General features: G+C 36.0%; 1 protein-coding gene across 2 annotated transcripts in view; it reads left to right on the forward strand.

The window, feature by feature from the left end:
• Positions 1-22,385, forward strand: part of AGMO (alkylglycerol monooxygenase) — a 356,760-nt gene that overhangs the window by 165,029 nt on the left and 169,346 nt on the right. For both annotated transcript variants that reach the window (XM_082693027.1, XM_082693028.1), the window contains exons 6-10: positions 6,167-6,233; positions 9,183-9,248; positions 9,340-9,419; positions 12,787-12,921; positions 15,010-15,126. In XM_082693027.1, the coding sequence (XP_082549153.1) occupies positions 6,167-6,233; positions 9,183-9,248; positions 9,340-9,419; positions 12,787-12,921; positions 15,010-15,126 (465 nt within the window). The remainder of the gene's footprint in view (positions 1-6,166; positions 6,234-9,182; positions 9,249-9,339; positions 9,420-12,786; positions 12,922-15,009; positions 15,127-22,385) is intronic.

A 22,385-nucleotide genomic window follows, 5' to 3' on the forward strand; every position in this document is an offset into this window, starting at 1 on the left:
CTGAGAGCTACAGTGTGGAAGGAATTAATTACAACCAATTCATAGTAGACATTTAATTATTTGATTTACCACATGTACTTACTTTATCAATTTCTAGGGCAAAATTATTCCTGCCTGATAACCTAGAAAACAATGGAAGTTTCACTAACCTTTAGGTCTCTAAGTCATTCAGCTCACTCAAAATGTGACAGCAGGGCAAGGGGGAAGAAGGGTCATAAGAACTCTCAAAAGCCATTTCAGAATCATTTGGTGATATGGAAACTGATATGGAGATTTTATATCTCTGGCTCCTTTTAACTGAAACTGAACCTTCATAATCCTGTACTGAGAGAACATAAAAATAGTTCAAAAAATTTACCTGCCAATTATCAGCAGAATTCAACTATCCCATTATCTGCACTCTGGTTTTCTATTTTTCTGTTTTCTATCTGTCTGTCTGTCTATCTATTGTTCTATCTGTTTGTTGTTACTGGTAGTTGGCCCCTTCATTTTATCTATTTATCTTAATTTTCCAATTCACTAAATCATAGGTCATGTTTGGATTTGCTCTCTGGGCTTTAAAGGCCAAGGGCACTCTAGACTCATGTTTTGTCTCTAGTCTTGGGAATGACCACTAGGCTCATTCCTTAATGTACCCCTCCCTCCAATTTCCAAACTAGAAGACAGGAATTACACAATGCTTCCCTCCAGAACTGGAAAAAGATTGAAGTACAACAAGTCATGTATACCCATTGAAGAAGAGGGCATTCTCACCGTTGGGGTACTGTTCTGTGCATTGTAGGATGTTTCGCAGCATTGAAACCCACTACTCACTAAATTACAGGAGCACTTCCTCCAGTGTGACTGTCAAAAGTATCTCCAGACATTATCAAAAGTCCCCTGGAAGCACAGTCATCCCCATTTAAGAAACACTACTATAAAGGCAAAAGGGTTGGGAGGGCTGTGAAGTGGATTTATCTGCTCAGTACAATCTTGTCGGGCAGTCATTCTGTGCAAGGCCATGTTGCATGTGCTGTGAGAACCTTGAAGAGGAGCAGGCTCCCGTTTCTGTCCTCGCTGAACTTTCAATATTGTAGAGGAAGTGAATACAAATAACTGGAAATCAGAATAGCAGGACGTAAAAATTAGTGATGTCTCAATATGTATTCAGAAAAAGGCAAACAAAATTATCATTCGAAAAATCAAGGAGAGTGTTTCAAAATGTATGTCGGACTTGAAGGAATAGCAGAACTCCAACAGGTCGAGATGGGAGGTTAAAGTCTCTGAGGCAGAAGAAAGAGAACATTGGAAATTGGTCTTGAGGGAGAATTTGAACACCTTTGAATTTGACGTGGTTTATTTAGTTTATTCAGTTCATTATGAGGACCCTTTCCTTCCAGTTCACTTTATTTTTGATGAGGACCATGACATGATGAGAAGATGGCAGTGTCTATGGGCCCTGTTCTCTTGCTTTTATATTTAACTCCTTTTCCAACCTCTGCCATAAACTGTGGGGAGAGAAGTGAGTTTGTGACCAGTACAGCATAAGATCCAGAGCATTTCTGCTGGATAAAATTTAATCAATACAATGATTGAAGCTTATTATTATAAAATTGTTTTTATCTATTTATTTATTTATTTATCATCTGATATACAAGAAATGATCCTTTTGGAAAACAATGCTTTCAAGAAATAGGCAGAAGACATATTACTGTTTCCAAAGTTTGGCTGAGAAATTAGCATCCAAGTTTTAATAGTATGGAAACTGAAAACACTCCTCTTATAAATAGGAGGGTCAAAGGAAACAGTCTAAAGACCTTTGCTTGGAACATTGGTTTTTAACCTCTGAGGACTCATCTACTCCTTTGAGTATATGATAAAAACAGTAGTTTCCTCCCAGAAAAATACCCATTGGTACATACTCAAGAAAGTTGGTATAACACTTAAGGGTGTTCTTGACTTTCTGAAGCCCATTCATGGCCTTTCTAGGCATCCGTGGTTCTCAGGTTATAGAACTCTGACAGAAGACGACAGCGTACAAGACTTAGTGCTTTGTGGACCTATGAAAGACCAGAAGTGCCTAAAATCCCATGAGAGGGCAGTTTAGAATCTGAAACATCTAGGTTCCTTATAAATACTTGGATTTCTTTTGACTAGGATGTAGTAAAAAAAGTAGTTATTGTCCATTAAACTTCTAAAAGTTTAAATTACTTTTATCTGATGGAAATGTTTCTGTATCTCTTAGAAACAGTATAATAGAAAAATAAAAAGAATCCTGAGTTGAAATCAAGAAGATTTTAGGGCTTCTTCCAAGCTGTTTGAACTTGGACTAGTAATTTAACTTCTCTGAGCTTCAGTTTTTATGCTTTTTAAAAAATAACAAAGTATGGGACTGTGTGGTTTTTAAGTCCTCTGTTATAAAATTCCACCATTTAAATTAGCTTATCTAAATGTTAAGAAATAAGACAGAAAAATAACTTTCTAAAAATGACAATAGCTGCAATTACTTCCACAGTAACATATTTTCAGGAAGTGATTCAAAGCTAGATGTGGTTGAATTGCTAAATGACTGAATTTGCAAAAGTGGGCGATAATTAAGTCATTATGCTCAACCCGTATTACTTATTGATGACTTCTCCATGATTTTGAGTCAGAAGAGTTTTCTACAAGAGAGGTTCTAACTGGGCTGTCTGAATGATGAATCATTCCCCACCTCGGTGGTCTTCCTCAGCTCCAAGGTACTCATAGGCAATACCAGGAAATTTGACTGTGGTTGCCTGTGTTGTACTTGGCTTTTAACTTTAAAAGGGGGGGGGGGCTTTCAATATTGATATCACCATGGTTCGGCCTGTAGGAGCAAAAGATTTTCTTGGAGGAAAATGGCTTGACATTATATATATATATATATATATATATATATATATATATATATATATGGCACTCAGCCAGGGCTCCAATCATATGAATGCACTCACCATTTGTGTGGCTTTAAATCTGGCTGCACATATGCCAGGACCAAGGATCAGAAATGCATCTGGGTAGCAGAAGCTGGTCAGTGTAGTCTCCTCCACCCCCTTTTGTTGTCTGTTTTTGCAACATATGTTAGGCACCAAAGGGACAAACAAGGATGAAATGGTTTTCTCCTTTTCCATCTGGTTCTCTGCCAGAGATACAAAGCCCGAACAGAGCATCAGATTTCAATGTTCTGACTGCTGAGAAACCCCACTTTCTTGTTCTCTATCCATCACCATTCTTCTTCTTAACAAATATTTTTCCACCAAGTACAAAGCAATGGAGTCCAGTAAAATACAGGGCTATTTCTACTTACTCCCCTCCCAATCCCTGGTCATTAATACTCCCATTTGTGGGATAATACATTTGTGGCTTATTTGATAGGAATGTAGTCTGATGTAAGTGCTATATATTCATAGTATTTTGAACTCCTAGAATTTAAAAAAAAAATACAGATAGTTCTTTGGGTATAAATAAATTCTGTTCTGTGAGTTACCAAAAAGTCTGTTGTTTGGAGCCCATAGGGTATTTCTCGTGGAAATAATTTTAAAATGGTGATAAAACTCCAAGATAGAAGACAGAATGGGAGGGGGAATGGGGGAAGGAGGCAAAGAAGAAAGGAGGGACGGAGGGAGAAGGGGACAGAGGCTAAATCAATACAGGACACAAAATATTACACATCCTTTGCACGCAAACATTTGTCTGCTCCATAATGGAAACTAAAAATCCCTTAGAAGCTTGGCAGCAGTATGGAAGGCAAAGACTGCTTCTTTCAAGTGCGTAAACAATGGGTTCAGTAAGGAGATGGTGGTGGCACCTGCCCTCTGGAGAGCTACAGGACTGCCAGGTGGCAATGTTGCTGCAGCTTCTACCTCATGAGGGTATGGGACCCCACAAGCTGGAGACAGTGTGACTACTGCAGCTGTTCACATTTGCAGAGCAATTTTTAACTGAGTGTTTTAATGTCTGTCAGACATTGCCAAAACCTGATTAAATCCCACTGTATAAGGAGTTGCAATCTAGAAATTTGTTTGGGACTTAAAAATCTATTAAGCCTAACAGCATTACTGTGTATTACTAGAGTAATAATTGCTTTTATGTGAAATTTTATCCTGAAATTTTTCAAACATTTAGAAAAGTGGAGAAAATAATAGAATACATTTATATATATCCATCATTTCAATTAAAAAATCATTATGATTTTGATTCATTTTCACTGGTTATCTTTTTTTTTTGCTTTTTCTTTATTCATTGCCAAGTATCTTTTAGCAAAACATAGATCTCATGTCATGTATACTTCAGTTATACAGCTCGAAAAAATATTACATCTTCCTACACGATGACAATTCCAACATAGTTTGCAATAAAAACAATATTTTTTATTGTGTAATAACCCATATATAATCATTGTCTTAACTCTTCTTGCCTATAAAATGTTTTTTTTTGTTTGGTTTGTTCAAACCAGTATTCAAAACAAGATCACCACACTCCATTTAGTTGTTATGTAACTTAAGTATCTTTTTATCTTGAGCAGTCCCATTTCTGCTTCTATCCCATACCACTGACCTGTTGCCAATTCTTGTTGACGTCATGATTATTAGGGGATGTTTTTTCCCCTTGAGTGTCATTTAACTCATTCTTGTATTCCTTGTATGTCCTCTAAGTGGAAATTAACTCCAGGGGTGAGTAATTTCTTAAAATACAACAGTGTTTTGATTTTTTCATTAGTAGGCTCTAACAAATCCATTTAGATATAATTAAAGTAAATATTCTATTATTTCCCATGATTGATGGAATAATAGTGTAATCAAAATTAAAAGGGTTCCCGTATTGCTTAATGTTGATTATATAGTACACCAAATGTCTTATATGTGGTCTGCTATTCTTTTTTATGACACCAACCTGGTTCCTACACTCCTTACAATTTGCAGACTCTGGCATGGGGATCCTTACTGAAAAATGTTGAGAGAGAACTTTAAAGAGTTATAGACCACATTATGAAGGGTCCTTAACTGCAAAGATAAACACACAAAGAACAGGCCCCTTCATATATTTGACTTTTAATCATGCCTCTAACGTGGCACGAAGATGGTGCATGTACAGGTAAAAGATCACTTGGGATTATACTCGAATAAGCAGCATCACCCTAATTCAGTTGTTAAAAGCTGTTGCTACATGCTGAGTATTGGGTGAAACCAACTCTCAACTAACCAGAAAGCAAATGTAATACTATTGTTTTCCCTTTCCCTAGTTATGTGCTAGTTATCATAAACCAACAAAGACACAGCTGAAAGGTGAAGAACATGAAATGACAGGGGACCTTAGAGAAGTGAGCCCTAACAGTGGTGGTATATGAATACCGTGCTGCTTATAATACTCAGAATGTTATTGTGTAGATATTTTTTAATATTTCCCTTTTAAACATGAGGAAACTGGGTTATGAAAACCTTAAATTGAGGCACCTGGGTGGCTCAGATGGTTAGGTGTCTGCCTTCAGCTCAGGTCATGATCTCAGGGTCCTGCGATCCAGCCCCATGTCGTGGTTGGGCTCCCAGTTCAGCGGGGAGCCTGCTTCTTCCTCTCCCTGCGCCTTTCCCCCTGCTGTGCTCACTCTATCTCTCACACTCTCAAATGAATAAATAAAACCTTTAAAAAGAGAAAAAGTTTCAGTTGTTTTCCCAAGATCACATAGTAATAAATGGAGGCTCTTAGAACTGAATTTAGGCAGCCTAACTCTCTCTTAACCTGTCTACCACTATACTGCCTCTTAGTATACAGTTAGAAACTTATTTATTTCTTTATTTGAGAGAGAGAGAGAGCGAGCGAGCATGGGAGGTAGGGGAGAGAGAGGAAAGAGGGAGAGGGAAAGAGAGAATCTTGAGCAGGCTGTACGCCCAGTGTGAGCCCAACGCTGGGCTCGATCTCACGATCCTGAGATCATGACCTGAGCAGAAATCAAGAGTTCGACACCTAATCCCCTGAGCCACTGAGGCACCCCACAGCTTATTGTAATTTTTATGTGTATACCAGGAAGTAGAGAAACTTCTTCTGACTCTGAGACCAACCTTGAAACTTGAAATATCTCTTATACCACATGGGCTTTTAACATGAATATATGTAGACATTTATTGATACCTGTGTGTATAAATATAAATATTTCTTTTGTTTTAAACAGGTCATCGATAACCTTGGTCCTTTGGAACTGATTATTAATACTCCTAGCCATCATAGGGTTCATCATGGTAAAGAAATTCAATCTTTTTTTCTTCTTCATTTCCTTAAAAACAGTATTATTTTGTACCTTTTCATCACAATTATTCAGCATAGTCACCATGCACTATATAAATAGGTATCCCTTCACCTGGACAAGTCTCATTTCCAAAGCAAAGATTGGAGGGAAAACAAACAAACAAACAAATGATGACAAAAACAAAACAAAACAAAAAACAACAACAACAAAAAAAACCCACCTTCCTTGAATTTTCCTTTTTCTCTAGATCTCAGTTGTAATGGAAAATGAGTTAACCACCTGAGGAGACGCACACTTTCTACATTGAAGGTGTCAGTTGAAGGTCACTTCCTGACCCAGTGCTGAGTTTCATTTTTATACACAGCCAGAAAGCCTCTGGTCTTGAAAATTGTTGGGACTTCAGGAAAGCCTAATAAACAGCAACTCACTTTCTTGCTGAAATTCTGTAAAGTGCATTAGCCTGACAAAGAAAAAAATCCCGTGGGCTAGTGCCTAAGTTTTAAAGACAGGATAAGACTTAATAGAAATGTTTGCATGTGTGCACCAAAAGACCTGTAGAAGAATGTACATAAGAGCATTATTTGTAATAGAAAAAATAGAGATAAAATTAAAATGTTTATCACAGTAGAACAGAGAAATTGTAGATGATGCATGTAATGGGGAATTATGTAGCAATAAAAATGTCCAAGCTGTTGCAGCTTGGGATGGCCAGAATAAATCTCACAATGTTGAGAGAAGGAAGACGTAATAAAATAGTAAATATTGTTGTAGTTCTTTTATAAATTTCCAGGCACCATAGGCAGCCCTCGTACACTGCAGTCCTGCTTCCCTAGGGACAGGTCCCTTTCCTCCTGGCAGGAAGCAGATGGAAGCATAAGCCTCACCCTTCCCCACCAAGGACTGGAGAGGGTGGAGTCAGGCTGCATATGCTCGGTTTCCTCTTCCAAATTCCTTAGGCATTTCCTGGAGCACCTGAGTGGCTCAGTTGGTTAAGCATCTGACTCTTGATTTTGACTCAGGTCATGATCTCAGGTTATGAGATCAACCCCATGATGGGCTCCTCACTGGGCAAAGAGCCTGCTTAATATTCTCTTTTTTCCTCTCCCCATCCCTACCCCTGCCCATATTCTCTCTCTCCCTCTCTAAAAAAGAAAAAAAATAATCCAAACTCCATAGGCATTCCCCAGCTCCAAGGAGACTGTTAGTGAGGGGCTGGAGAGGCCAAGGGTTAGAGACTGTTCCTTCATGTAAAATTAGGAAACATAAGGAATGGAGAAGAGTAAGTTCACATTAAAGAAGAAATAGTTGCTAGTGTCCTCTGTTTGACTTCAGGGCGCCTTCCCACTCATGTTGTTTCGTATCTGGGTTTCTCAGCCTCAGCATTATTAAAGTTTTAGACCCAACAGTTCTTCATTTGGAGGTGAGAGGTTAGGGGTGGGACTAGCTGTTATAGGATGTTGGTCTCTACATACTAGATGCAAATAATATCTGCCTCTAGTTGTGACTCTCAGCTGTCTTCAGACATTGCTGTATGTCCCCCAAGAGGCAAAATGTTCTCCATTCCCAACCACTAAGCAGAACCACTGCTTAGCCCACATATGGCAATGGGTTTATGTCTGTGTAGCCACCCCCACACTGCTTGGGGTGGTTGGGGGAGGTTGTCTCTTGTGTCTTCACTTTCAAACATATATTTGCTTGTATAGAAAGCATGTGAAGAAATGATACATAAAGACAGTTGAGTTTGTTGGGGGCAGTCACTTGATGGATTAATATTTCTTTTCCTTTGATTTGCATGTGAATATAGTACTACTTAAGCAACTTTTTTATTATTAAAGAAACTATGCTCAGCTATTTCCATTTAAATTGTAATTTGAATACTTTGGAGCAGGAAAACTATGTATGTTTTGTCTTAATAAAAATAATCAAGGGTAATTTAATTTTCACTTATATTTTTTATGATTTTTTTTTTAAATTGCCTCACTTCAAGTAGAAAATTTTCTTCCTGTAAAACATGCAGAGAAAAGGGGTAGAGATAATAACTCACTTAAAAAAATGCAATTTAAACACATATTATTTATCTTATTTCCTATTGCCTTTGTTTTGTGGGCCATTTAATCTTTAATTACTATTCTTTGATAGTCTTAAAGTAAAATTACTTAGAATTTATCCTAAATGTCTGAAAAACTAGAAAATTATCAGAAAAAAACATTTTTTTAAAAATATGGGATAGGTTGGGTTATGGACATTGGGGAGGGTATGTGATATGCTGAGTGCTGTGAAGTGTATAAACCTGACAATTCACAGACCTGTACCCCTGGGGCTAATAATACATTATATGTTAATAAAAATAATGAATAAAAAATAAATTAATTAAAATATGGAATAATTCTAAATATATGTAGTTTTAAGGTATTCTTTGCTCTTTTTAGTAAAATTAACAAAAAATAAATACAATAAAACCAGCTTATTACAAATAATTAATATTGTCAGTGAAAAGAGATTCCTAGGAAAATCATTTTGTTTGATGTCTTAATTTTGTGAATGGGTCCTAAAATACAATAAAATGTTTCAAAAGCATAACTTCATTTTTCATAAAAACCCTTTTTTTTTTTCCTGCTTTTATTTTTATTTTTTTATTATTTTTTTTTAACTTTTTATTTTTTATAAACATATATTTTTATCCCCAGGGGTACAGGTCTGTGAATCACCAGGTTTACACACTTCACAGCACTCACCAAAGCACATACCCTCCCCAATGTCCATAATCCCACCCCCTTCTCCCAAACCCCCTCCCCCCAGCAACCCTCAGTTTGTTTTGTGAGATTAAGAGTCACTTATGGTTTGTCTCCCTCCCAATCCCATCTTGTTTCATTTATTCTTCTCCTACCCACTTAAGCCTCCATGTTGCATAAAAACCCTTTTTTAAATATTTGTTTTATAGGCAGAAACCGTTATTGCATAGACAAAAACTACGCCGGCGTTCTTATTATATGGGATAGAATTTTTGGTAAGTAAAATGTATATGAATTTAAAAATAGTAACTTAGCTCCTTAACTTATAGAAAATCAAAGATCATATCCTTAATGTTTTTCTTCCAGGGACATTCGAGGCAGAAAATGAGAAAGTTGTATACGGTCTAACACATCCCATTAATACATTTGAACCATTCAAGGTGCAGGTAATGTAACTGATTTTATTCTTTCTGAATTGATTATATCCTTTCATAAATCTTCTAGTTAAAAGAACAATCAGTTGTCGAAAGGTGAAAGTACATTATACTATCCTGAAAATAAGGTTTTTTAACTATAAATAAAGTCGGAAGTAATTCTGGCACTCCAAAAAAATCTGAATCAATTTGGGCAAAATGCATTTGAAAACAGCTCATTAAACGAGCTCATTAAGAACTCTTAAATATATCTACTACTGAGAATTTTTTTTTAAATAGCTCTTTAGCAAACATATTTCTTTCTCAGAACAAACCTGAAATATATTCATGTATTCAGAAGGAGCAGTAGTAAATGCATGATTAAGGCTGATACCACAGTAAGAAAAATATTTGCTTCAAGGCTGCATGACTCTGGTTAGAAATTCAACATGAGGCTTTTGCCCCTACTCTTCTTGGACCTAAATGTCAGGAGCTATTACAAGTTGGTTAGGTCTACGCATTACCTCACCTGCTAAGACTCATTGCACTGGACCAGTTTTCGCTTAGACATGTGGTATTGGTTGTTCACTGATCTCAATGGCTGGCACTAGAGAAATGAAGAATGTCTGTGAAGCTCCGATCCGTCAGCAACAGATCACCACAAGCACTCCTGGGGTTAGGAACTAGTAAATGAGAAAAAGATAAGAATGCTTGAAGAAACTGAAGAGGTCAGTCAGTGACAGCTCTGTACAGGGGACCAGGTTTACAACATTCAGTAAGGGAGGAAATTTACAGGTTCATGTGCGGTCTGCTTTTTGAACCTTTTTCTTAGAAGTTTTTAAGAAATTTAAGATAACAAAATAAAGTGACATTTATTGAACCTTTACTATGTGCAGGGTATTGCTAACTGGTCCACACAAATGTCTAATGTAGCCCTTACTAAAACCTTATAAAACAGGGATTCTTTTTATCCTCATTTTTTAGAGGATGAAGTGGAAACTGCCAGGATTTAAATAAGTCAGCCAGCTACACACAGCAAGCTTAACCAAGGAGGATTACAGTCCAAGCCCAAGACTTGCCTAGCTCCATAACTTTCGCACTGTGCTACCTCATTTCAGAAAAAGCTATCACAAATTGCTTCCATTTTTCAAATGAAAGATATTTTTATCTCACACTTCAGAAGAGAAAAGTTGGTTATTTTCTTCCTCAATCATAGACCACTCCTCTCTCTGTGTCTCTTTCTCTGTCTGCTGGGCATTACTAAAAATATATCTCTCAGGAGAATTTTAAGAAATATTTCACAGTACTTTCTTAATAAGGAACTTTATAGAATTGAAATTAACTTAAAAATAACACATTGAGAGCTACCTCTTCACTTGGTCTAGTCTTATCTCTCTAATAGGGATATTAAAAAGGAAATAACCAACTTGGTCTCTGTCCTCTGGGAAGGAGCCTTTGAAACTTCATGTGCATATGAATCATAAGAGGATTAAAGTGCAGGTTCTGTTCAGTAGGTCTGAGGTGTGTCCAACATTCCATATTCCTAACAAGCTCCCAGGAGATGCCGAGCCTGTTGTTCTCTGGCTGATCCTTTAAGGAGCAAGGCTTTGGGAATGTACACTTCTGCTGAGACAAAGGGGATCATATATGAGACAGACTGGGAGACTGAAAACTGTACAACAGGGAGTTAGATGATTAGTATTTGGAGGGACCCAACATTCAGACAGCCACAGTATTTATGAGCGGCTGCTGAATCTGTGTAAGGTTCAGCGAACCAGGCCTCTGCCCTCCTCGAACCATTTCCATATCACAACCGTGTCTGAGGCCTAGGCTTCTAGATGCTCTCTTACATTGTCAAAATGTCATATGGGCATATAGTGTTAATCAGGAATTCTTGAACCTACAAAAACATATACTTACTTTCACTTGTATTCCTTTGTATTCAGCTAAATTTCTCACCTTTCCCTCAGAGGCGTCAAAAGCAAGTAGGATGACCCCCACTAGTAGAAGAGGATTTCTTCTTCCTCTTTATTATTAGGCATCGGACACTCACTTTGCTCTCCATTGGAGTCCAGGAGTTTCCGGGCATTGGAAGGCAATGTTTTTTAAAATGTTACCACATATTTCTCGTGGCCTGTGTCTAGAACAAGAGCAGTGAAATGCAGTCAGGGGTGCCTGGGCCACTCGGTAGGTTGAGTGTCAAACTTACGGTTTCGGCTCAGGTCATGATCTCAGGGTCCTGGGATTGACAGAGCCCTGCGTCCACCTCCATAATCAGCAGGGACTCTGCTTGAGGTTCTCTCTCTCCCTCTGCCCTTCCTCCCTCTTATACTTCTGTTTCTCTAAAATAAATAAATATTTAAAAATAAATACAATGCAGTCAGTTTTCAAAATAACAGAACAGATAAATATACTAATATGTGTTACAGCTCCTAAGCACATTATGTTTTATATTATAATTATTTTTTATTATTAAGACCCAATGTGAATTTCCATTTGACAGTTCCCTTTTCCTAAAATCTGCTCCACTAAAGCCTATATTGTTCATTAATTGCTTCAGATTCCTTATTGTAATCTTTCAAACAATTTTGAAACCATTTTTATAATCCTAGCAGTTTATACTCTAAGAGACAATGAAAATGCCAGTAAGACCACAAATTCTCATAGAGCCAAAACTTCTTTCTATATTATTTTATTACTTCACTTATAATAGAAGTCAGCAGTAGAGTCTATAGCTCTAGGACTGTTTTAAATCCTATGATGCATTACTATCACATGTATGGAGTACATAGCGAGTTACCCTGATAGTAATATTTACTGGGTACTTCTCATGTATGAGCATAATTTTAACTTCCGTACTTGTCAAATATACAGTGTTATTTATGGAATGTGGATTCCTGCTATAAGCCTCAGAAGTGACTTTGAATATTTCTCCTCAATTAGAGCCATGATTGTCTATAACTCAATACAGTAAATAAGGGGTGATTTTTTAATATGTAATATGGTTCCTATTCAACATTAATATCCATTTATCAACACTTTAGAAATTAGACAGAGATGCTGAGTGCATAAACTGCTAAGTTAATTCCATTGGAAGAGACTCAAATCCCTTTTTCTATTTTGCTGATTTTCTAAACAGTTGTCCTCTTTTTTAATTTCAAAATTATAATTCTGTGTAGCTTTAGAAATATTAACAAGAACACACTTAAAGAACACAGAATGAATAGAATTGCAATATGCAATTGCATATTAATTTACATTAAACAAATTATATGTAACCTGTATATTATAGAACAAAATATAAATTGCATTGAATAATAAGTGAATGACTAATTATATACTTCATATTTTTGTTATGTGTTTTTCTTATTTTAAATAAGCTATATTTTTATTCTTCTAGTTCCACCATTTAGTTTACATATGGACTACATTCTGGGCCACACCTGGATTCTTCAACAAGTTTTCTGTCATATTTAAAGGACCAGGATGGGGTCCAGGTAAACCAAGACTTGGACTGAGTGAAGAAATCCCAGAGGTAAGTAGAGTTCATATTGGGGATGGTGAAGATTAGTGTCATACTGCCAGGTCTACAGTCAGTCTGTATGTATGTTAACTTCATGCAGATCTGAAAAAAGATGTTCCCTTAGGCAGATACAGTCCTAGGGGCCAATAAGAATGGTGCCTTCTCCCAGGCAGACACTGCCTCTTACTGGAGAGCATGGTTTGCAGGGCAAAGCAGCAGAGGCTGGTTTTCAGATCCACTCAAACCTGCAGCAGAGAGACTTTGTGTAATGCAAAAACTGTACACACATATTCACTTGATCACAGAATTCTAAAACACTAGAGAGGAGGGAGCCTTAAAGGTGATTCAGTGTAGCCTTCATTTTGTTCATGAAAAAACGTAAAAATGGTCAACATCACTAATCATCGGGGAAATGCAAATTTAAACCACAAAGAAATATCACCTTATTCCTGTTAGAATGGCTAAAATAAAAAAGACAAGAAATCACAAGTGCTGGTGAAGGTGTGGAGAAAAGGAGACCCCCCCCCCCCACATGCTGTTAGTAGGAATGTAAGTTGGTACAATGAATGAAGGCGCCTAGGAGATACAGACTTCTAGTTACGGAATGGGTACATCACAGGAATAACAGTCACAGCATAAAGAATATAGCCAAGGATATTGTAATAGTGGTATATCAAGACAGATGGTAATTATACTTGTGGTGAACATAGCATGAGGTATAAATTTGCCAAATCACTAAGTTGTATACCTGAAATTAATGTAATTATACTGAAATTAAAAAAAGAAACGAAGTCTCTAGAATGGAATATTTAAAGTCACACCAAGATGATGTGGCTATTAATTAGTAGATTAGTAGAAGCATTAAATTCAGACTTCACATTAAAACCCGAAAGTAAGTGAAGTGGAGATTTAAAACACTGGAAATCCAATAAGAAATTCAGTATTAATCTGGAATTATTATAGAGATGATAAGAAGGAATTTCTTTCTAATCCTTAGGATATATATTGTGATTCCTTATGGTAACTGTCATTAATAGTAACCTAAAAGCAATAGAAAGACTAAACTATTGTTTATGTCAAAGATAATTGTGAGTATAAAAATTAGCCCATATTATAAGGAAATAAAATCAGTTTTTGTATGAATATTGTCGTTTTTCAAAAACCTTGATCTAAATAAGAATGTTCTGTTATCCAGTAATGAAAGTGCTATGCTGAAATTTCCCAGATGTTTTTAGTTTTGTTTCATAATCAATTTTGTATCAATAAGCTAACCTGATGTATATGAAAATAATTTCCTTTATCAGCTCAGAAAATTTGGTTAGCTATGATCCATTTATTATTTCTTCTATTTTTTAGTAGTTTATCGAAAGTGAGTATTCTGAAGTAATATTTGTGCCTAAATTTGCATTATAAAAGTAGAATTGTGTTTCTGCAAAATTCTATAGTTTAGGGAAGTTTTTTCCAATAAAGCAGCATTTCCCTTTGAGGCATGATTATCTTCATTACTGAACTAACCTTCCATTTTTTCTTTTTCTTTACTTTCATGTATAATCATGGACATATTTATTTCTTCATATTTTCATATTTCATATTTTAATGTTCATTTTAGTTATTTATCATCAGTATATACAGCTGACTCAGTTCTTATACTGGTTTATTATAAAGCATACTAAATAAAAAACATAATGGTTATGAAATAAAAAAACAAAAACAAGAAGAGAATGTTAGATTCATTTTGGAGGGGAAAAAAGGAATAGCAAAGCTTTTCTTTGCTTTTCACATATCTCCTCTTAGTGTGAATTTCAATGAGGGCAATAAACCAAGAAGCAAGATGAAGAAAAGCCTTCTTGGGGTGCCTGGGTGGCTCAGTGGGTTAAAGCCTCTGCCTTTGGCTCAGGTCATGATCCCAGGCCCCTAGAATTGAGCCCTGCATCAGGCTCTCTGCTCAGTGGGGAGCCTGCTTCCTCCTCTCTCTCTCTCTCTGCCTGCCTCTCTGCATACTTGAGATATCTGTCTGTCAAATAAATAAATAAAATCTAAAAAAAAAAAAAAGAGAGAGAGAGAGAGAGAGAAGAAAATGCTTCTTTCCTGTCTTCCTAGGTCACGGGAGAAGAAGTACCATTCTCATCGCCAGTGTCTTATCTATTAAGGATCTATGCAGTTGTACAGTTTGCTTTGATGCTAGCATTTTATGAAGAGGCCTTTGCAGATAAAGCTGTAAGTGGTATCTGTTTTAAATATCTAGGAAATTTCATGAGAAAATTATGTGTCACTTTGTCTGAAAATGGAAATTAGCTCCCCATATTATAGCTGTGCTCTATTTTATTCTGTAATGTCTGCTTTAATGTTGGCAATATGTCCTGTTTAAAGAGGTAACTTCATTCTCCTAGACTATTAAAGTTAATGGATTATATCCAAAGTGTTCCTGTAAAGAATATCTATCAAATGTTTTGCTAAAGATCTTGATTTGACTTTGGGGAAGCAAAATAAAAAGTCTTCACTGAGAATTTTTAACCACAAACCAGCCCTCACTCAGGGATAGGTCCAGGATTTATACTAACTGTTGATTTATAAATCTAAATTAAGAATGTAGTTTAAAGGGTTCTCAGATTAGGTCTCATGTATCTAATAGAACCCTGTTCAAAGCATGCTTGGAGCAATCCCCTTAAACTCAAGTGTCAGAGTATTCCCACAGATAAAGTCACAGTGATGATGAACTTAGAGTTGAACAGCACAGAAACACACTGGGAAAAAGCAAGCCATCATGACAAAGCATTAGCAGAAACAATAAACAACAGAATCAAACTCTCAAAAACAACAGATGTTGAAAATTAAAGCATAAATTTAGTAAAATTAGTATGTTTGAGGAGGCCAAACATAAAATTAAAAAGAATTTAAAATTATGAAAAATTAAGAAACAAAACTATTAAAATTCATAAGGCATATTTAAAAATCTTCATGTTATTTTTTTTCTTTTTAGTGTTTTTTTTTGTATTTTTTTATATAATTTTTTATTTTTTATAAACATATATTTTTATCCCCAGGGGTACAGGTCTGTGAATCACCAGGTTTACACACTTCACAGCACTCACCAAAGCACATACCCTCCCCAATGTCCATAATCCCACCCCCTTCTCCCAAACCGTCTCCCCCCAGCAAAAAAAAAAAAAAAAAATCTTCATGTTAAACTTCTAGAACACAAAAATGTAGTAACAGACCTGAGAAAGTCAATGATTTAAATAGCAGTGTAAAGGCAAATTAAGAGAGAATTAGTGGATTAATAAATAGAATAATCCATTATTTTAAAAAATGACCCACTATATAGTGCTAACACATAATGAGATAAAAACAAAACATGACAAGTTATCTTCAGACATAAAGAATAATGTGTAAAAGTCCAAAAAAAAAAAAAAAGATGTGAGAATCTAAAAAAATCTGAATGAATACAAATGGGATTAGTGGATAGTGAATTCAACCAAAACAAATTTAACTTTTTTAAAAGAATAAATCTGTGCTATTTATAGATAGGTATTCATGAAAACTCCATAGTTACAGATACTAATTGATAATATATGCAGAAAAAATATATCTACCATAGGGTTACTTTTAATAATTTAATATGTAAACCCTAAAGCATCATTTTAATAATTACATACCATTTTAATAATCCTACTATAGTAATTCCACTGGAACAATTACAGTTATTTCATAAATCCTGTATAGTGAATTATAAGAAAGAAGTCTACTTGAAATAGAGTACTGAGTGTGTTAGATAGGACTCACTGGTTGCATATGAGAGATACTCAATCCAGGGTAAATTTATTAACTCCTATAACTGAAGAGTTTGTGACTATTTCTTCTTCAGACAGTGCTGATCCAATGAGTCAAATAATGTCATCAGAAACTTTCTCATTCTTTCCTGCAGCTATGCTTTTCTCAGTTCAGATTCTCCAACAGACTTTCAGCTTTCGTGGTGGCAAGATGGCTACCAGCAACTCTGGTTGTATATACTGCCAAACAACCCCAGAAGTGAAGGTTCCAAGTTAGAGTCTAATGTTCTGGATATCACTGAACCAATCAATGTCATCACTCTATGAATGGGAGAACAGGGTCAGTTCCACAGAATCCTCATGATCAGAGAGAAAGAAAAGAATGTCTTAAAAGAAAATTAATTAGGGCGCCTGGGTGACTCAGTGGGTTAAGCCGCTGACTTCGGCTCAGGTCATGATCTCAGGGTCCTGGGATCAAGACCCATATCGGGCTCTCTGCTCAGCAGGGAGCTTGCTTCCTCCTCTCTCTCTGCCTGCCTCTCTGCCTACTTGTGTTCTCTCTCTGTCAAATAAATAAATAAAATCTTAAAAAAAAAAGAAAATTAATTAGGTGATAGTACATAAAAAAGGGAAATAGATTTGAGTAAACAAAAATAACAAATTTTAGATATTTATAAATCCTTCTTACTAAAAATATGTGACTTCAACTTGTTTTCAAAAAAATATTCTGTAAACACTTACAAAATATGTAGTAACAGGTAAACTTTCCTGTGGGATACACTTACTTAAATTATCTATGGCATGTGTGTCTATTAGATATCTTCTGCTCTAAGAAACAGCATATCCAGTTAAGTGTGTCTTAAATAACTGGAAATTCAGGGGCAAGTGTTTCTGGGATTGGTTTGTTTATCAGTTCAAACATGTAAGCTTCCAGAAAGGCTTCCCTATCATTCTCTTGACTTTCATTGTCATAACATAATGACAGCAGCTTCAGAGTGCTGTACTCACAGGCTGTGACCAAAGGCAGCAAGTTCACTTCTTCTATAGAATCTTACAAATTACATTTTATTTAAGAAGGAGGAAAAAAAAGGCCCAGAATATTTCCCAGCAAATGTCCTTTCATGTCTCATTATTCAAGATGAATTCACATGTCCACACTGAACCAATAACTATCACCATCTCATGAATTAACCATGAATGAATTATACCAAACATAATTCATACCCTGGGGATAAAGAGTTCACTTTCCCCCTGAACACATTTCTTCCTTATACCTGGATAAAATCAGCATAGTACTAGTAGAGAAGAAATGGGGGATATTTCCTGGTTGGGCAGCCAGTAGTATGTGGCAGTGTGTCCGACTAAAGAAAATAGGTTTACAGAAAGTTATTAAAAACATTACTAGATAATATATTAGAGAAAGCCCATTTTAATTTTTAACCTTATTTAAAGATTTTACTGATTGGCATTATTCATAAGTATTTGTGGATTTTGCATTTAAAATTAATAAGCAAACATTGTTACAAGTGGTGACCCCGTTTTGAAAGATAGACAAGTTCATATGTGCTCTCTGGCCAATGACAATGTTTTTACAAAAACTGTGGTAAAATATTTAATAGACTTTTCTGATTATGATAGGAAACAATGAATAAAATCCTAGTTCCCATTTTGTGAAGTGAAAGTGAGAAATAGATTACAGTGTAACCAGAGATTCTTGAGAATAGGATAGTAGGAAATATAGCACCTCATTGTTTGCTCTTTCATATGTGCACTACAATTAATGAAGCCAATTGCATGCTGTGCTGGGTTCATCTGCCTTTAGCTTCAAAATGAGACAAAATTTGAATTTAAGAATATATTTCAGGAGTGGGACGCCTGGGTGGCTCCGTGGGTTAAGCTTCTGCTTTGGCTTAGGTCATGATCCCAGGGTCCTGGCATGGAGCCCCAAATGGGGCTCTCTGCTCAGCGAGGAGCCTGATTTCCTCTCTCTCTTTGCCTGCCTTTCTGCCTCCTTGTGATCTCTCTCTATGTCAGATAAATAAATAAAATCTTAAAAAAAAAAAAAAAGAATTTATTTCAGGAGCAAAGCTTTCTTAAAACAGCATGAACTAAATCACTCTCTTTTTAAAATTAACATACAAAGTATTATTTGTTTCAGGGATACAGGTCTGTGATTCATCAGTCTTAACACAATTCACAGCACTCATCATAGCACAAACCCTCCCCAATGTCCTCACCCAGCCCCCTATCCCTCCTACCGCCCCACCCACCCTGTCGCCCCTAGCAACCCTCAGTTTGTTTCCTGAGATTGAGAGTCTCTTATGATGGTTTGTCTCTCTTTCTCTGGTTTTGTCTTATTTGATTTTTCCCTCCCTTCCCATATGATCCTCTGTCTTGTTTCTCAAATTCCTCTTATCAGTGAGATGAACCAAATCACCCTTAGCAATGCATGTGTAGACACTAAACTACCATAATGGTTAGACTAAAACTCAGGTCTTATATTAGTAACCTATCACTGATGACTTTGTTAAACTACTTTGTTGTCTCAATTTTTTCACCTAAATAATGACTGAAATATGCATGTATTCATGAGTTTCCATGGTTGAATGAGACCAGAAGAAAAATAAGTTCATCTATCTAAATATCTAACTCTTGATAGATGGATCAACGTTGAGTACAGTTTGCATTATTGAATTTTTTTAGTTGTACTAAGTAAAATACTGAAATAAACTATACCAATTCATAGAAACAAAATTAGAAATTTATTCATTTTTGTTTTAAAATAGAAACCCTTAACATTAAGTTCACCAAGAAATTTGATGGTCTAGGCATATATGCTTCTTGGGCAAAAATGTAGCTAGAAACAGTGTCTATTAAAGGATGCAACTTATAGTAGGATTTCACAAGATGTTTCTGCTGCCATACTAAACAGAAACTCCTATAGATATATTGACAAAGAGAAACACCAAGTGTTGAAATCCTTTTCAAACTGGAATTATAGTTGGAGACAGCTTCATTCCTGACACAAATTAATTTTGAAAGGTGTATTTGCTTGTTTCCCACACATGTTTTTCTTTGCTAAAAACATGCTGTGCAACTAGGAAAAAAGGTTGCTTATTTGTAAGATTCTGTAGTGCCTTTCTAGTCTCAGGGATGTTTAAAAGCATATGAAGACATTAAGATCCAACAGCAATATTTTTTTTCCAGATTCACTGTAGCCAGTAATCACATAGAAAAGTTGTGGCTGACTTGTAATTGGGGGCCCTGCTGTGGTCCCACAGCCTTTTCTGTTTATGCATATACCAGAGTAGATAAATACTTACTTGTTTTATGTGTGCCAGTTCTGTATAAATAACTTTGGGAGTCAAAAAAGCAATTTGATGGCCACCACAAAGGTGTAAAAGGCACATTCCTTTCTTACAGAAACTTGAAATGCATACATTTAAATATATAGTGTTTAGTTTAGTGATATGACCCACAGACTTCTATGTTGATTTTGGTTTAGTAATGCTTGGGAAATCAATTCCTTAGCTGCTAGGGTCCAGTTCATGGGGTGATATCATGAATACACGTTTGAAATGAAAATACGGACACACTAGCATGTTTCCAAAGTAAAACTGTAAAGGCAATGCTGTCCTTTTAAATAATAGACACACTCAGGAGACTTTGAGTATTTCACAGTCTTATAATAGAATGTGTAGTAAAGTTACTACAGATAGTTTCAACACAGATTATTTGATGATATGTTTCAAGTTAATGAGGCATCTGAGAATAATATCCAGTATAAATTTGGAACAGATTTTTATAGTTTTGAATACCCCGTATGCTGTATTTTGTAAAATATAATGGGTACTGCAATTTTGTAACTAATGTTTTCATGTTGACATGTTTTAACAGGCCCTGAAAAAAATCAATATATTGTACTCTCATAACATAGTATCACTTGCACAAATTAGATCTAGCTTAGGTCTTACCTGAAATCTCTCAAGTCAATATTCAGTGTCTCCTATTTTGTTTTTTTTCTCCAGTGCAGTCCATTGAGATTTAAGTTAATTTCCTAAAGTATTTAGGTCATCACCAAAGTTATGTGAAAAAAAGGAAATGTGAGCCAAAATGAGCATCAGTTATAACCAAAAGCCATAAAATAAATGTAGTAAGTGTGTACTATAGAATATTTTAAAAATCTACCTGTCTATAAGCATAGGTTTCAGGAACTCAGAAAAGTGATTATCATAAGTCCCAATAAAAAATATAATTTTTTAGAAGATTTTACTTATTTGAGAGAGAGTGTGAGAGTGAGCACAACTGAGGGATGAGGCAGAGAGAGGGAGAAGAAAACACCCTGCTGAGCAGTGAGTCCAATGGGGGCTTGATTCCAGGACTCTGGGATCATGACCTGAGCGGAAGGTTTATACTTAACTTACTGAGCCACCCATGTGCCCTGAAAAAATATAATTTCTGTATGCTATATTGAATAGGATATTACACATTAAAAAAATCATTTACATAAATAATGAAATATTAACTGAAATTAAACATATCTTCATGTTTTTAGTATTGTCCCAAACTTTGATCACTGTCAGGCAGCTCCTTTAATAATAATACTAAAGACAATCTTAAAATTGCTTATAATTTGAATTAATGTCTCATTTTGATTCATGAAAAATATGTAAAAATTAGATATTTGAACTCAGCTTTGGAGACTCAAAGTCAAAATGCACAGTTCTGAGAAGTTGTATTTTCTCATTAAATCCCATTAAAAGTAATCTCATTAAAAGTAATGTAAACAGTGGCACCTGAATGGCTCAGTTGGTTAAGTGTCCTCTTTTGGCTTAGGTCATGATCTTAGGATCCTGAGATTGAGCCCGGAGTAGGGCTTCCTGCTCAGCTGGAAGCCTCCCACTCATGCTCCCTTTTTCTCCCTCAAATAAATAAATAAAATCTTAAAAAAAAAAAAAAAAGGTAATCCTCATGAAAAGAAAGTTTGTCTTTTTGAGACTGTCTTTTAACACCTCCTCTTTTCTTCTGTATTTTGGGAAATAACTGAAAGCTACACAGCTTATGTTTTTACTTGTTTCACATAGCAAAAGTTGGTGTACAGACTTCAGTGAGATCTTGAAGTGACTACTGATAATTTAGAGTTGGTTCATTGACCCCGAAAATAGCTTTACTGAATATCCAAGAAAGACACAGTGTCAAAATGGATATCTTCCAGCAGCAACTGCTGTTGGACCTCAAGTTGAGATTGTTGTCTCTTGGATTGATTATTACCTGATAATTGAGGCAAGAATCTTCTGTGTTCTCTACCCAGTGCCCAGTGAGACATGAGGTTATCCAGGCTGGCTGGTGAGAACATACACTCTAGCCTGCACTTTGTAAACTCTCACGTTGCAAGCTGTAATCCTTCTCTGGCCTCTGAGAATTTTCTCATATGCATGACCCGATGTACTGGACTTCATGGGCACTTTCTGCAGATTTCTGGAGTTCTCTCTGTGCAGCACTCGCCTACTTGGTTTTTTTGTCTTGCAAACAGTAGCCTCTTTGGTTTCTGCTAAATCCCAGCTCTTTCTCTTCAACTCAGGCTCCCTGGGTTCCTTCTGTTCTGTGGCGGGAAACTCACGCAAAGAAGTAAGCTGGGGCAGTAGTAGAGGTCCCATCATTTATATTCCATTTTCTGGGAATCACTGACATTTGTTGCCTTGTGCC

This window comes from Mustela nivalis, assembly GCF_964662115.1.
Source record: "Mustela nivalis genome assembly, chromosome: 12".
NCBI lineage: Eukaryota > Metazoa > Chordata > Mammalia > Carnivora > Mustelidae > Mustela > Mustela nivalis.